This window comes from Leptopilina boulardi, unplaced genomic scaffold (genome assembly GCF_019393585.1).
Source record: "Leptopilina boulardi isolate dan_hultmark-lab unplaced genomic scaffold, ZJU_Lbou_2.1 LbouV2_316, whole genome shotgun sequence".
NCBI lineage: Eukaryota > Metazoa > Arthropoda > Insecta > Hymenoptera > Figitidae > Leptopilina > Leptopilina boulardi.
In genome coordinates this window covers 3,763,508-3,781,417 of record NW_026137881.1, presented here as the reverse complement: position 1 = coordinate 3,781,417, position 17,910 = coordinate 3,763,508, and the positions used below count along the sequence as shown (strand labels likewise).

Here is a 17,910-nt window from a genome sequence, read left to right as displayed (position 1 = left end):
ACGAATGACAGCTACTTAAGCACTGTTTGCCTACAATTTCATGAAAGTGTTTTAATCATCACTGACGCAAATACTATAGTATATTTTTTCAAGAAAACATAATCTATTTTTCAAAATTTTCTTTATTTTTAAATTAAAAATTATTTTCACAATTTCAGGCCTTGGATTATACGACTTTATTTCGACTTATTTTAATAAGATGCGATTTATTTCGACTTTTTTTTACATTCTTTTTTTTATAACATTTTTTTAATAAAATTCCGTCTTTTTTAGTATAGTATATACAATGCAGGTCTTCATTAGACTTTAACTTTTCTTTTAATTGTTTAACAAATTTTTCTCTAAATTAATTATTTTTAATAATTTTAATGCAATTCGTTACAAATTCAATTATCTTAAGGAAGAATGCACCCCTTCCCAATTTTTATTCACTTAAATTTAAATTATTAAACGAGGTTATATTTTTCTTGCATCATATTTGGATGCTAAAAATATATAAAAGAAAGGAAAATTTTAATTTTTAATCATTTTAGAATTTTTATTTTTCGAAAAAATTAAAATTTTTGAAAATTTATGCGAGAGATTCTTTAAGAATTATTAAAAAAAAAGCGTGGAAAAAATTGGTCATGAAAATTAGTCAATTGTGAAAAAGATAGATATTTAAAATATTAATTTTTTTAAGACTAATTTCTAAAATTGGTCAAAAATTGAAATTTTTATTTTTTTTGATAATTTAAATTTAAGTGGGTAAAAATGGGGAATGGTGCCTTCCCTTAAACACAATTGTTTACAATTAAAAAAACAGCAAAAAAAAAAAATTAGCAAAATATTTATAATAAAACCTTTTAAAATTTAAATATATTTTAAAAGTTTTAAATCTCAAAATTTTTTGAAATTTAATAATAAATTATATTCTAATAAATTATAACTCTTCCGAAATTGAATTATTTTTAATGATTTTTATAATATTCTCCAAAAATTCAATTATTAGAAAGCATTTTTCAATTAAAAACTTTTGAAATTCAATTTTTGCCTGTATAATTTTTAATAAATTCTTCAATCAACAGAAATCACAAAAAAATTTTAATTGAAAATCATTTGAAGTTCAATTATTTTCAAAAATCTGAAATGTAAATCATTGAAAATTCAAATATTTAAAAAAAAAGTTTATCAACGATTATTTGATAAATTATTTTAAATTCTGTGAAATTTAATTATATTGTTTGAAATTTAACAAAATCTTTTGAAATTTATAATTATTTCTAAAAATTTCAACTGTCATTCTTCCAAAGTTCAATTACTTCTAATAATTTTAATATTTCTTTAGAAATTCAATTATTTAAAAAACTTTCAAATAAAAAATTTAAAATTGAATTGTTTTCAGAATTTTTTTTTTAGAAATTTGTCCTATAGTTAATAAAATTTTTAAAATTTACGTCTTAGTTTGAGTCTGAAACATTCGAAATATATATAGTTATTTAATGTAAAATACTTATTAACTAATTAAATTAAATTTTTTTAAAATTGACTTTTTTTAGAATGTAAATCGACTAAAACGACTTTTTTTTGCACCTTAAGGGTACTTAGCCCATTAACATAACCTGAAAAACTACAAAAGTTGTTTTTAACAACAAATAAAACTATATAAATAAAATTAATTTTATCAAATTTTGAAAGTACGATTTTCAAAATATAAATTATTTTGCCCAAAAATTGGTTGTTAAATAATAATTATTTTACTTTCTATATTATTTGTTTAATTTTGGTGAACAATTGTTTATAAAAATGTATAGAAGTTAGAATTAACTATTTTAAGAAATTTAATTAATTAATTTTAATTTTAAGAAAAAATACAAAATATTTATTAATTATTATTTAACAACAAATATTAACTCAAAATTTAATTTTTTCAAAAATTGTACAACTGAATTTTTCGAATTTGGGTGAAATCAATTTTAAATATATTTTTAGTTATGTTAAAAACTACTTTTTAGTTTGAGGTTACAATTTACAAATGTCAACTGCAAACAATAAAAAAGAACGTCTTTTAAAATAAGAAAAATATATTGCCATAGAAATTATTATATTTTACAATAAATCTTCATTTGTAATTTAATCATAAAAGTTAATGATCCTTGTAAGTTAATTTAATTCCAACTTTTTATTAATAGAATTACCAGTTTTCTAGATTGACGCAATTCAATCAAATTTAATTTTAATATATTATATAAAAAAGTTAATAATTGGTCCGTTGCGTGTAAAAGTGACGTAAATATTGTACTGTTGTGTAGGTTTTTGGACCCTCGACATTTATAAAAGATATATATATATATATATATATAAGTTTCTCTGATTACTTGAACAATATACTTAATCGACAGTAAATCATATAGGAAAAGTCATATTTTGGTTTTGTTAATTTTATAACTAAAATTTATTGCTTTAAACATCATCTTATGAAAAAAAAAATTTACATATATAGCTACAACTAATCAGTGTCTTTTATTGTAAATACAAAGATTTATTACATTCTTTTGCTGCGGTAAATTAGTATAAATGAGAATTAGTTATTATTGAAATCGTGCCAAATGGAAATGAGAACTATATAAGCATGTTATACATTAATTCATTGTGAAATTATTTTCTTATATATATATAGTAGTTGAGAAATGATAATTTATTTATTTCAGTGAAAATGTCTTATTACATTAAACTAGTAACAATTTTAGGATGACTTAGTGTTTTCTCGCTAATAATAATAAATGAAATGATTAATGGAGAGTTATTGGCTTATTATCAAGAACATCGCTATAGAGGCTTCTCTTCATTTATATATATATATATATATATATATATACATTAGAAAAAGATCAGAGAAGAAAAGATTTCGAGGAAAATGAGAATATTGTTAATAAATCATTTTTGAGAAGAGCGGAACGTCTTTTGCCAATGTTAGTTTAATGATCCTGTTTACACCAGTGGCTTAACTCTAGCTCAATGTGTACGTAACTAGAAAGAGGCGGAGTTTAAGCTAACAGAATGGGAACAAAGAAGCGGCGCCAAAGCGTTTCTCTCACTCTCTTTCTCTTCCACGTGGAAGAATTCTAAACGAAATCGCTTTATGGAAATTCCATATAGAATTGTATTCCGCAGGAAAATCCGCCTATGAAAATTTGAAAAATTACTACTGCAATTTTAAATTGCAGTAAATTGTAAATTTTACTTCGGAAATTATAGTTTTAACTTTATTTACGTAGCAGAAATAGCCAGAAACACGCGCAGAAATTCCGGTCACCTTAGGATTTACTACAAGAAGTATAGTAAAAGTTACTTCCGTGTAGGTGTCAGTTTTTTTAAATTCAAAATGGCGGATCCAATATGGCGGATTTTTTTTTTTTTTTTGAAATTCACTGAATTTACTTGAAACTCATTAGTCAAGGATTCTCAGTGTTACTGATTACAAATCTGATTTTAAATTTGTAATTGCATGGATCCCAAAAACCACCGCGTAACGAGTTTCAAGATAATCGGATAAATTTACAAAAAAAGAAGTTTTTTGTCTATATTGAATCCACAATTTTGAATTTTGAAAAACTAACATCGAATTCGTAATCGGTAACCCAGAAACCCCTAAGTAATAAGTTTAAAAAAAAAACTGGATCGATTTAAAAATAAAATATCCCTTATATTGGCGTCGCCATTTTTAATTTTGAAAAATAGACATCAAATTCGTTATCAGTTATCCCCAAAAACCTCAGATTAACAAATTTCAAAGGATTTCGAACGATTTTTAAAAATAGACGCCATATTGGATCCGCCATTTTGAATTTTATAAAATTAACTAACTAATCTAAGTAAATTGTGAGTAAGCATTCAACTTCTTTTTATTTAAAATAACTATATAATAATCCCAGATAGGACGTAAGCTTGCAGCAACCTTGCGGCAAGGTTGCCGCGTAATATTGCAAATCTTGAACGGCAAACTTGCCGCAAGCTTACTGCAAGCTTCAAATATGTTCTACTTAACCCAAGCTTGCGTGATAAAGCTTTATCGAAAGATTGCTCAGTAATTCTACGGAAAGATTGCATTATCACAAGATTGCTCAGTAAGCTTGCACGGTAAGCTTGTAGCAAGGTTGGTGCAAGGTTGCTTAATAACATTGCTTTAAACTCCCAAAAAAATTTTTTTTTAATGTTTCCTCTAATTTATATAATAAAATTGTATAAATTAGACTAAATATTAAAAATATTTTTTTAAAATTAAGGTTATTTAGGCAACTTTGCACCAACCTTAATACAAGCTTAACGTGCAAGTTTACTGAGCAATGTTGCGATTATCTTATTGTGCAATCTTGCAGTAACCTTACACTGCAATCTTTCCGTAGGCTTACTGAGCAATCTTTCGTTAAGGCTTATACCATGCAAGCTTGGGTCAGGTAGAACATTTGAAGCTTGCGTCAAGTTTGCCGTACAAGGTTGGCAATATTTGCGCGGCAACCTTGCCGCAAGGTTGCTGCAAGCTTACGTCCTATCTGTGAAGTAAGGAAAATTTCTTTTTGAAAGAGAAAATTAGAATGAAAATGAAATTCAGAATAAGTTGAAAAAAAATTTCAAATGTGAAAGTGAGAATAAGAAAAAAAAATTTCCGATAGTGAAAATGTAGAATAATAGTGAGAATGTTAAAATAATTTTTAAAAAGTGAAAGTGAATTAGAGTTACGTGAACGCAACCATAAAACAACAAAAAAAATTTATTGTTCTCTACTATTCCCGCCCTTTAACAACTCCTGGAAATAGTATTAAAAAGCAAAATAAAAAAAAAACTATATAAATAAGGGAGTAGAACATTAGATTTGTAAACTTCTACTATAAATTTCCTGAAGATTACTTTCAGAGAGGTAAATAATTTGCGAAAAAATTGAAGCAATTGCATGGAAAGTGTTACACGAAGTAAATATATAAGCAAACGACGATTTGGAGTGAACAATAATTAGCAAAGGGAACGTTTCCTTGGGGAATGCAATGAAATAAATAAATATATATATATATATATATATATATATATATACAGGAGGTCATATCTAAAGGAACCAAGTGCGCGCGGTGTATGCAACTGTAATTTAAACTGCAACTCGTTATCTTTTCTTATGGCGCCCATACTATATATATATATATAAAGATAGTGAGCAATTCTTTTTAATAACTTTGAAAATAATATCCATAAGGATCGTATTACCTTAAACCTACATCCGTTTTTTTTTCTCTCTCTTCTTCTATCGCATCTTCTGAAACCAAAAACTTTTCTCTACCGTTTAGCCTGAAGCGTATAGACATGAGGCCGCGCGCTAACAACATAACGTCAAAATTTCTGACGTCTCGACGTGGATGAGTTTACAGCTAATATAGTGTTGTGCTTTGATGTTATGCCGACCGATTTCAAGAAGATCTCGCGCATCTTTAAAGACTTGTCAGTAGATAGAAACCGACAAAGAATCAAAAAAAAAAAAAAAAAACCTTGGCCATTGACATAGAAACACGAAATTGTAAACAAAGTGTCAAACAGACGTAAATATATGTATAAATATGTGCTAAAATTAATTGCTTTTAGTGATGACAGCATTTTCCAGAATCATATATGTATATACATATATATATATAGTTATCAGACGATCTGAGCGGTATAGTTCAAAACTCAAAATTTGTTCCTTTAGTGATTATTTACAATCTAGATATTACAGTTTACATGACAGTCTTTCACACATCGATTATTATTATTATTATTATATTCGTGCTGTATAATTTAATGAAATAAAAGCATGGGAAAAAAAATTTTAACCGGAATTCCGGTTTATTTTGACGACAAAATACTATTATCAGAGAATCTATATACATATATTTAAAAAAAAAATTTCACCGTACTTCCGGTTTTTAATATCAATTTTATGAATGATGATTAAAAGTAATTATCAAAAAAAATTTTTATATTATATGAAATTTTAATTTTTCAATCAATCAAAATAAGAAATGATTATATATATATACTTTTTTTTGTCAACTTGTCAAGATATGTGAAAAATAACGATAACATTCCATATAAACATTTATTATTATCTCATTTATATATATATATATATATATATTTTTTGTTGATAAATTACGTAAAGTCATCAAAAGATAAAAGAAGAATATATCGCGTTATATTATAATAATGACATTAAGGAATTTGAAAACTTTATAAACAATTTAACATTAATTGAAACTTTGAGTTTCTGATAAAGTAACATTTTATACTTTAGTGATTTAGTAGAATTTCTTGAGGGCTGTATGGAAAGTGCACAGAGAGCGATATGTTTAAATACATTGGGATTTAATCAGAAATTCCAACAAGACATGAGAAGAAAGCAGGAATTTTCTTCATTTACATTTGGTTCACTACTATACTAATAATAATAATAATAATAATAATAATAATAATAAAAATTATAAAAATATATAATTATATTATATTATATTATATTATATTATATTATATTATATTATATTATATTATATTATATTATATTATATTATATTATATTATATTATATTATATTACTAGGGGGGCCTCGCCCCTCCTGCGCGCTTCGCGGGTCAACCCCCCGTTTTTTATTATTTTTTTAGATATGGCCTTATGATCTATTTTGAGTTTATGTTTGGCCAATTTGTAGAATTTAAAACTACACTGAAAAAAGGGGTTTGGTATTGACAACAAAACGTTTGGTTGGTATTTAAGGAACCAAAATTTGTTGTTCTAACTAAAGTTTGATTGGGACAACCAAAAATTTGTTGATTCAACAAAAAAAAATTTGGTTGCTTAAATACCAACCAAACGTTTGGTTGTCAATATACCAAACACTTTTTTTAGTGTATAATTAATATTTTATTATTTACTTTTTAAAATGTTATTTATAATTTTGATTAATAATAATTTTTATTAATTTTCAATTTTAAAACAAAATTTATCTATTTTTTTAAATTATTTTAACAAACATTGACCTACATTTGAGGTTATGTTCGTTTTTTTTTTTGGTCATTTTCCTCCAAAGTTTGACCTAAATTTTGAGGACAAACTTTGACCTACATTTGAGGTTATGTTCGTTTTTTTTTGGTCATTTTCCTCCAAATTTTTACCTAAATTTTGAGGTTATGTTTATTTCTTGGTTGTTTTCCTTCAAATTTCGGCCTAAATTCTGAGTTTATGTTTGTTTTATGGTCGTTTCCCGCTAAAATAACATAACCTCAAAATTTAGGTCATTTTTGGCGGGAAATCCACCCTCTCAATGGGGGTGGAGGGAAAGGAGAGAGGGGTACTTGCGGCTATATTCAGAGTCTTGAAACAGCGACGGCGATATTATATTAATAATTGAAATAAAAAATTATTTGGTTCAAGTATAAATATTATATTATGTGATAATAAAGCAAGTAACCGCGTAATTATTTGAATTAAATAAATTTTTTTTCAAAGTACTTTTTATTCGATAAATTTTTCGTATGTGATTTATTGGTTATAATTATATTGTTAATTTTATAACATCTTATATAGTTTATAATATCTTGGTGCAGTGAATAATAATTGTAACATTTATATTTTGTTATTAATCAGAAATATCTTGACAGAATAATTGGAGAAGTGACTTTTTATGACTGCGAATATTTAATTACTTTTGCTCACGCAATTGTATATATATGCATTAATGTATATATATATATATATATATATATCTATCATATCTAGAATTGTTGACTTTTATTTTTTCCTGTTTCCGATATTGATAAAAATCTACTTCCTTACATTTCCTGCGCTCACAGAATATGAAAACCAAAACTGAATTTTTATTGCATTTAATTATAAGTTTTTGTATCAAATTGTGTTTAATATATATGGCAAACTTCACAATATGTATTTCGAAATAATTCTCATGTGTTTCAATTCAAGTTTGTTATTATATATGTATAGGCTAAAATTTAAAAAAAATAAAAACAAATACTTTATTTTATATCTCTTTCTAGAAACAATAATAATAATAATAATAATAATATTTTTTAAAAAATTATAATTATTATAAATTATATAAAAATAAAATGGATAAATTCCTAACAATTTTATAATCTATATTTCTTTTCTGTTACAGAAACCGCGGCTGTCTAGTGTGAGCGATTCCAGCGCTCCTGGCGGGAAAAGTGTTGCAACTCAGGTGAGTAATGACTTTTTACAAATGGCGCCGTTAATTCTAAGAAGGTAGAACTTATCGCTTTTACGTTTTACATTTAACAGACAAAAAATAAATATTTTTAAATTGCAAACAAAATTGCTATTTAAAATATTATAAATACATATATTTTTAAAATTTTATTTCCAAAAAAAGCAGTTATAAAAAACAATTTTTACAAGGGAACAATAAAAATAATTTGGACAAAGAAAAAAAGTAATATAAGACGTTAAAGAAGTATATGTGTACATATTTTATATATATATGTATATTCGCATTACTTTCGTTCCCCTTCGTCAGAGAGCGCCCAAAACTCCCTGTATATATAATACACATATGCAAGTAGTGGAAAATGATTTATTACCCGCCGCAAATTTTGTTTCTCTCTCTTCAGACTAACCGCGTTTGCGTTCATCCATCTTTTTCCTTTTCACGACTCAGTGAACACTTTCCTCCCCCCTCTCTCTTGTTCCACGCCATCTCTCAAAATGACTGACTGCCTCCTCTATTATCCGCTTGTCAGCATTTTTACACTTTCATCCAGGGTATACTAGCATCTATTGTCAGAGCTAGGAACTTTTCTGCTTAGATGTATCGTGATGATATATATATATATATATATGCATCCGATAAATGTTGCCCTTCATTGGCTTTGTCATTGGCCAGGCCGCACACGTACAAATTGAATGCCACAAATCGAAAGGCACAAAATGAAGCGACGAAAATGGGAAACATATATATATATATATCTTCTTCATGTTTAACAAGAGGGGAGATGCGAGAAATAAGAAACTTTTTATATTTTATTCTCGCAACGTTATACGTGTACGATTGTATGCGTTGTATTAATAAAGTTTGTTATGCGTTCAACTTATATATATAGTGATTCATTAAAAATTATTAGGAGGGTGAAAAAAAAATTTCCAAAGTAATTTATATTTATACGGAAATATATAATTCAAATGCCAAAACTTGAAGAGGATAAATAATGATCATTTTTTTTTTACATTTTTATACCATTTTCTAAAAAAGTATATATAAAATATATCACTTTATTTGAAATTGATTTTTTACTATTCTTACAATAGCCAAATCTGTCCGTCTGTTTAAATAAATTAAAATTGACATTAAGAAATTATTTTTAAAAATAATTTCAATGAAATTGTCTAAAAACCAATAAATTATTAAAAAGTCTTGAAACGAACATAACCTTTAAATTCAAGTCATTTTTGGCGGGAACTCCACCTCCACTTGCGGCTATATTGGAAAGTCTTGAAATTTACATAACCTTAAAATTTATGTCATTTTTGGCGGGAAATACAAAGAGAGAGATATGAGGGAAGGTGGAAGGACTTACTGCTTTATTAGGGTCTTAAAACAAACATATATCCTCAAAATTTAGGTCATTTTTGGCGGAGGAGGGGAAATGAGAGGAGGGAGGGGGACTTGCGGCTATATTCAGAGTCTTGAAACGAACATAACCTTAAAATTTAGGCCGTTTTGGCGGAGGAGGGGAAATGAGAGGAGGAGGGGGTTCTTGCAGCTATATTCAGAGCCTTGAAACGAACATAACCTCAAAATTTAGGAGGGGGGACTCCCCCCCCTCCTAGGTCAAGAATTCTTGAAACAGCGGCGGCGGAGGCGGCGATATCTTTTTGTATATACAAAAAGATATCTATTATAATATAGGAAGATATATAGAAATAGTGTAACAATTCTTTTAGGGAACTAGTCAGTTTCTCTAGGAAATCAACATTAGAGATAGGGAAATCTGGTCAATACCCCAGTAGGCCCACATTTCAATTTCTGCTCGGTTTATATATTGGCTACACTCTAAATAGGATAGTAACTAGTTTTAAAATAGGATTCTCGTCAGGGCCTCGGTAGTTTTCCTTGTTTGAAAAAAAATGTTGATAAATAAAATAAGTTTTTCACAATAGCTTTTGTAAAAAAATAGTATATTAATAATTTTAGAGGAATGTTTATTAATTAACAGCTTTTAAGGGCACTAGTCAGTTTTTCTGGAAAAAAGCCATATTATCCGTATAAAAATTGCCCTACCAGGGCCCTAGTAGGGAATGAAACGCCACACCTAATCAGGGCGACCAGAAAATTTGGATTTCCTAATCAGGCGCGGCGTTTCATTCCCTAATAGGGCAGACTGATCCGGACCCGATCTGAGCCCTGGCAAAATTTCTGCACGGGTAGAGATAGGGAAATCTGGTTAATATAAAAGTAATAATAATTTAAATTTGTTTCACATATTACTTACCCAGTTTATTAAAAATAAATTTCAATTTTCATGAAAACATTATTTGAATATATAATAATAATAATAATAATAATAATATAAATAAAAAAAAGAAATTGCAAATTTTTCGAAATATATATACATATATATAAATACGCAGGAAATAATGTGCGGTGAGTGGCAGAAACAGGACAGATTCTGTTGTATATTTGAAAGACTGAAATAAGTGTAATAACAATAACGATGGAGTTGGTATAAAATGGGTTGGTAAGCAGAAATGCGAAGTTGCTGGTGCAGCAAAGGGTCTTGACTGCCTCATGTTTAAATCAGCGATAACGAGAAGCCTCGCTGACATATGTCACTGTCTCTGTCAGCTGGCTACACAATCAATAGTCATCCGCCGCTTTTGCCTGCTTGTCTACCTTTCAAAGTGTATATATATATATATATATATATATATATATATTCATGGGTGCATCCCTTTCAATAATAATAATATACTCGATACGTGACATCGTAACCGACAAATACAATTAATAGGCGAAACCATCACGAGTGATGACCTTTTCCTTCAAAAAGCTATTTGTAATTTTTCTTCCTTATAATTAGCCTTTAAAACTAACAGAAATTCTAAAAATTAAAAAAAAATTTTTTTTAATATTCCATTTGTCATTTCTTTTATCCACTTTTTTATTTTTCCAGATAAATATATATATATACATATGCATTTTCTCAAAGGTATAATATCAACTGATACGTGATTATTACTATGACAAATATAGATCAACAGGTGCTTGTTATCATAAATTATATATTACTTAATAATATATATATGTATAAATATTAATAATGTATGTACTATGAATAACAATGTATTGCTATATATATAAAGTAAATATTATTTCAAAAATAAAAAAAATTCCAATTTTCGAAATAATTTCTACATTTAATATATATATATAAAATATTTAATTAAATTATAAATACGAATTTTTTTTTACCACACACAGTTTATTTAAACAATGCAACTATATAGAAAAAAATGATGAAATTTTTCATAAACTAATGGTAAGCTTAATTTAGGATTAGAAAACTGATAAAATTTTAGGTCATGTTTGCACGCACTGAATTGAAATAATGCATTATATATACATATATATGTGTTGAAATTTGTAAATCTAAAATGTCGTCGGTATCAATTTCTTTAACGAATTACTTAAATTTAAGCTACATATATAGAAACAAGTGAATTTCGGTCAAAAGAAAAAAAAAAAAAAAAAATAGTTGAACAGGTGGAAAACACCTGTATTTAAAAAATTATTATATCACTATTGTATAAATATTCAACTCTATTATTATAATTTTTTTAGGATTTTTTTTACAAAAAGTAATGTGACAAACTTACTTTATTTCAAATTTAATTTATTTCAAACTTACATTTTTTTCAAACAAGGAAAATTACCGAGGCCCTGACGAGGAACTCTATTTTAAAACTAGTTACTACTCTATTTGGGGATTAGCCAAAATATATATCTCGAGTAGAAATTGAAATGTGGGCCTGATGAGGTATTGACCATATTTCCCTATATCCAATGTCACCCTTCCTAAAGAAACTGACTATTTCCTTAAAATGATTGTTACGCTATTTCCATATATACAAAACCATATAAACTTTCCCCTTAATTGTTAGGATTTTTTTTACAAAAAGTAATGTGAAAAACTTATTTTATTTATATTTATTTCCAAAAAAAAGGAAAACTGGTCAAGCCCTGACCAGAGTCCTATTTTTAAAACCAGTGGTAACTTTTTTTCACCAAAAAAAATAATTTTAAAATGTTATTTCATTTACATTACTTTCAAATTAGAAAAACTGGCGTGGTCCTAACCAAAGCCATATTTTAACTGAGGAAAATTTTTTAAAAAGTATAATTTATTTACACTTTCTTTAAACTTAGAAAAAATTATACAATTGAATCTTTCAAAATTTGATAAAATTAATTTTATTTATATTTTTATTTATTGTGAAAAAAAACTTATTTTCAGTTTTGAGGTTATGTTAATTGGTTAAGTACCCTTAAATGAGATAATATTTTAGGGATTTGTTATATACTCTTATACAGGGTATCAATTTACAAAAATTACAAACCAGTTTAATATAACTTTGAATTTTTGACCTGGATTGCAATTATGTAATTTCATTTTGACTTCCACATCGACATTGACTTTCACTTTCACCTTGACTTTCATTTTGACTTTTATTTTCACTTTTACCGAAATTCAATTGAAAATCCATTTCCATAAAAGTGAAAATCAAAATGAAAATTAGAAAAATTGGCATTTTACTTTGCTATATATTATAAGCGTCCCGGCGTGGCGAATATAACGAATTGTTTTTCAAGAATGTCATATTGAAACTGCATATATATATATATAATGCGAAGAGAAACTGCGACGACTCTTGAGAGACATTTCATAAATCAATCATGTTCAATGGATATCGCGCGGGCTTGTCATATATATATATATATATATATATATATATATATATATATATATATATATATATATATTCAGTGACTGGAGAAATAAAGCCGAGAGCAACTATGATCGGCACCCAGGGATTAGAAGCGATTAATCTTTGCACGTCTATCGATGGAAAAGCGAGTCACGACAGCTTGCTGAATTCACTTATAATCGATTGATCCGAGTCTCTGTGTAAAAAAAATTAATTCTAAAAACAACAGCTCCCTACACTCTTATATATATAAATATATATAATATTAAATTCGCTTCAGTGATTCTCGCATATATACACAGAGAAAACCTAGTCTCATTTTTGTTGCAAATCAAAATGAGCCAATGCTAAACGACATAGACAGTGGCGCCACCAACCTGGTTCATTTTTGTTGCACATCAAAATGAGCCACCTACACGGCTCATTCTGAGTTCAGTTTTTTTCTGTGTATATATATAAAAATTGCCACTCAAAATGAAAGCAAAAAAAAATTAATATTCTAAAAGAATGATTTTTAAAAAAAAATAAGATAACCCCCGCCAAGAGGAACGCATGTAAAAATTATGAATATTCATATGCAAAACAAATTCTTGAATTGTGAGAAAAACCATACATGCGATGAAAGATTTGCTAAATGAAATTGAATGCACGCGAGCGGCTGTAAAATACATATATGCGCGCGTATCATTTTGCTAAAGGATTTTGGCATTCATCAAAAAAAAAAAAAAAAAAAAAAATTGCATTTATAGAGGAGAAGAATATTGGAGGTGAAAAAAAATGAGGCTGCCAACTTGAAAATAACTCGACGCGCATACACACCGCAGGTACGCCAAATTTACTGTGGAGCATACGATGCGAGAGTAGTCTCTCTCTCACTCTCTCTTTCTCTCTCTCTCTCTCTCTCTCTATATATATATATATATATATATATATATATATATATATATATATATATATACAAGAGGGCCGGTCATATTTTACGTTTTAATCTCTCCATTGTTCCAGGTATAACGGAGTTTAGGAGGAAAAATAATGCCTACCACGAAATACACGCAAAAGCTGTCGACCATAAAACACTCGCGAGTCGCGTAGCCCTGGCCAAAGCAAACGTTTGCGCGCATGACCTGCATTTTTATGTGTGCTCTTCCACCCCCCCTCCCCTCGCCCCCTCCTTACTTCTCTTTTGCCCGCAGATCTGTGCACAGATTTTCTTGAAAATAAAAATTATGCCGGTTTCAACGTTGTAAACAACATTACTGAAGGTCAAGATTAAAATCTCGGCACCGCATGAGGAGTGCGTAATTCGACGATATATTCTTGTAATAAAATATAAATGTTACATTCATCGTGTGTGTTCTATATATATTCATCAATTGACACTTTGTAGTCCTAACGAGTAACTCATGAAGTGTCGAAAAAGTAAATTCGATTCAGTTTTAACTGCCATATTAGATATGCTATTTTGTATTTTTAAAATTTGACTACAAATTCGTAATCAGCGACCTTGAAAACCCATGATTATGGATTTTCAAGTAAATCCAAAGGATTTTATAATTTGACCGCCATATTGGAGGCGCCATTTTGTATTTTTAAAATTTGACATCGAATTCGTAATCAGTGATCTCAAAAACCCCCCCCACTTACATATAAGTTTCAAGAAAATCTAAAGAATTTTCAAATTTTCGACCGCCATATTGGATCCGACATTTTGTATTTTTATATTTTGATTGAAGATTCGTAATCAGCGACCTCGAAAACCCCCGAGTAACGATTTTCATGTAAATTCAAAGGATTTTCATATTTTGACCGTCATATTGGATGCGCCATTTTTAATTTTTTAAATTTCACTAAAGATTCGTAATCAACGATCTCAAAAACACAGGAGTAACGAATTTCAAAAAAAAAAAAAAAATGGTTTAACCTGTAAAAGACACATTTGCCGTATTATAGATGCGTCATTTTGAATTTTGAAAAACTGACATCGTCTTATATTAATCAGGGACCCTAAAAATCCCTTAGTAACAAGTTTCAAGCAAATCCAATGGATTTTCAAATTTTCGTTCGCCATATTGGATCCACCATTTTGTATTTTTTTAATACTGATTCATAATCAGCAACCCCAAAAACCTCTTACTATCAAGTTTCAAGCAAATCTAATGGATTTGCAAATTTTTTACTGTCATATTGGATCCGCCATTTTGTATTTTTTTAATTTGACTACAGATTCGTAATCAGCGATCTCTAAAACCTCCAAATAACGAGTTTTAAAAAATTATTTCTATTTTTGGAAAATTCATCTTCCATATTGGATCCTCCATTTTGAATTTTGAAAAATTATCTGCCATATTGGATCTGCCATTTTCAATTTTTGACTTCATATTCGTGGTCAGTTCCTCAAAACCGTTTCTATACTATAAGTACAATTAAAAAAACTATAAAAGATCCCACTCTGAAAATTACATATATTTTGTAGGAAATTAGTCAAGCTTTCCATTGACATATAGTTTAAAAAAATAAAAAAATCTGTTTTTGAGATATCATTAGATATATGTTAACTTTTATATGCATTATAGAAAACTTATAAATATATTGTAAACATTGAAAAAAATTTTTGTTTCAAAAGTCAAAAATTAAAAACGTTATACCAAATTCAAAAACTATTTTAACAAATTCAATCGAATTCAAATAATAATTGAGTTTTAGACTTTTACCAACAATTAGTAGCAATTCTGCCCCCTGAAGGATTCTATGTGGAAGACTTTTGAAAAATTCTAAGTGAAATTTCACTTATTCAGATTTACAGTATATCGACGAAATATGTACAGAATCTATACATTTTATTATTTCAGCTGAAATAATTATTAACGTCTTTTAAAACTTAAAAAAATTTATTTATTTATTTTCTCTTAAGTAGAGAATACATGTTACGTAAAAGAGGTTGCTAAAAGTATAACAAAATGAAAAAAAAAACTGTTACACAATTAATTTTTTTTTTTTTTCAATTCCTGGAGGATGGTAAAAAAAGACCATTGCTACCATCTGACGCCGCCCAACCGGAACGATCAGTCCAAAATAATTCTGCCGACCGCGCCTTGGAATGGGTGGCTAAATCCTAAAACGTATCATCAACATCTATAATAATAACATATGATTCAAGTCATGCTTTTGCCGACATTGCCATTATATAGAAAAAGGTTTTGGTTATATTTTCGTCCTAAATAATTAGTGGTCCCAAAAGACCTCATATTTGTCTCAAAAAAGAGACAGGGGTTCAGAGTGAGAATGTGTATGTGTGTGTGTGTTGTTTGAAACGATAATCGTAGGGTGTACCAAAAGATGATTTCACCTTTAGATAGAGAATTAAGAGTAGACAAAATTTTATATGGTCCAATTTGTTGTTTTTTTTTTTTTTTTGTTTTCTTTTATCCGCATAGACACATACAAATTCTTTGTAACAAGTCTAGGCGCCATATAAGTAGAGGCCTCATCTTGCCGGCGCGTAATTTTTACCGAAATATATATCAAATTAGAAACTACAATTGGATCCAAAATTACTGTGCGCGCGGTTTCACTATGGCGCGCACAGCTATAGCGTATCCGGTCGATTTATTACCCAATAAAGTCTCGTTCTGAGTATAATATTATATATAGTTGAAAAATGATTTCACAATTTTTTTTTTCTTTCTTTGTTTAGCTTTTTTTATGCGTGCAGGCGGCTTAGTTGATGATGATAATTCATTCTCAAAATTGCTGAATGAGAGAGAGAAAAAAAATTAAATGAAGAAAAATAGTACTTGGAAACACAATAAATTCATCTGTGTAAATTAATTTACATAAAATTTTTACTTTTTGTTTTTGGTGAATGATATTGAAATTTAAAATTTGAGTTTAGTTTATTTTTATTTCATTTTATTCGTGAATCAAAGAAATTTTTTTCAGTATATATATATATATATATATATATATATATGCAAAATGATTTTTCCCCCTCAAAATAAAATTTCTTACTACGCTCCTGCGATCGATGCGCGCGCATCCGCGCATGCGCTCAAGAAATCAGCTGATTGAAATCGGCCATTTTGCGCTTCGTTTGTCTAATAAAATACACGCTCTCGTTTCATTTATATATACATAATTATGCATAGGGTATTGCGCAAAGTATAATATAATTTAAAAAAAAAACATTTATTCTACGAGCGTCTGATATAATCTTAATAACAATACTGGATCATAAATAACAAAACATAAAGTGAAAAAGACTCTTGCTATGAGAAATATACACAATTATGGTAGTAAGTATGATTAAATTTGCTGTTATGTCAGCAAGAGAAACGAGATGATCTTATATATATGTGAAGAGGTTGTGATCCTGTCGCGTTTGTGTCTAGTTTTAAGAGGGGGAAAACGTGTGCAAAGTTTCCTTTCTTTTATTATTATATTGATAACGAAAAGCTGTTTCATATAATATTAAACACGCCACGAGAAAATGTACATTAGAGAAAAAAAAATTTTTAGGTTACGTTTAATTATAGTTTTAATTTATTGCTTAAGGGGGGAAACCGCACAATAGGACGCTGTTTTTTAGCCGTTTTTCCGGATTTTTTTTTAAAAGGGATAAAATTTTTTAAATGAAATGCAAGAATGACATTATGTTACACATATATTTATCTTTGTCTTAGAAATTTTTTTTTTAACTTTTTTATTAAAAACATTCCTAGTTAGCAGCCATTAAACCTATATTGGACCTGTGCCGTCTGAGTTTATGATTCCTGTGCAAGGTGGAGTCCACAAATATTTGATATAAAAGCAAAAAATTAAGGTTATTCACATTTTATACAAATTTTATTATTAATTGAACTAACTTTTAAGTGAAAAATTGACACTACTTTTAAGTTA

The 17,910-nt window shown here is 27.9% G+C and overlaps 1 protein-coding gene across 5 annotated transcripts in view; it reads left to right on the top strand.

Moving 5' to 3' along the window:
* LOC127284011 (uncharacterized) overlaps window positions 1-17,910 on the top strand; it is a 240,551-nt gene that overhangs the window by 123,094 nt on the left and 99,547 nt on the right. For 4 of the 5 annotated variants that reach the window (XR_007843416.1, XM_051309274.1, XM_051309275.1 and 1 more), the window contains one exon: window positions 8,171-8,233. Coding sequence is in view for 3 of the 5 variants with exons in the window: in XM_051309274.1 (XP_051165231.1) it covers window positions 8,171-8,233 (63 nt within the window). In the remaining 2 variants the exon portion in view is untranslated. Of the gene's footprint in view, window positions 1-8,170; window positions 8,234-17,910 lie in introns of those variants that run through there. The other variant, XR_007843417.1, reaches the window with a different exon arrangement.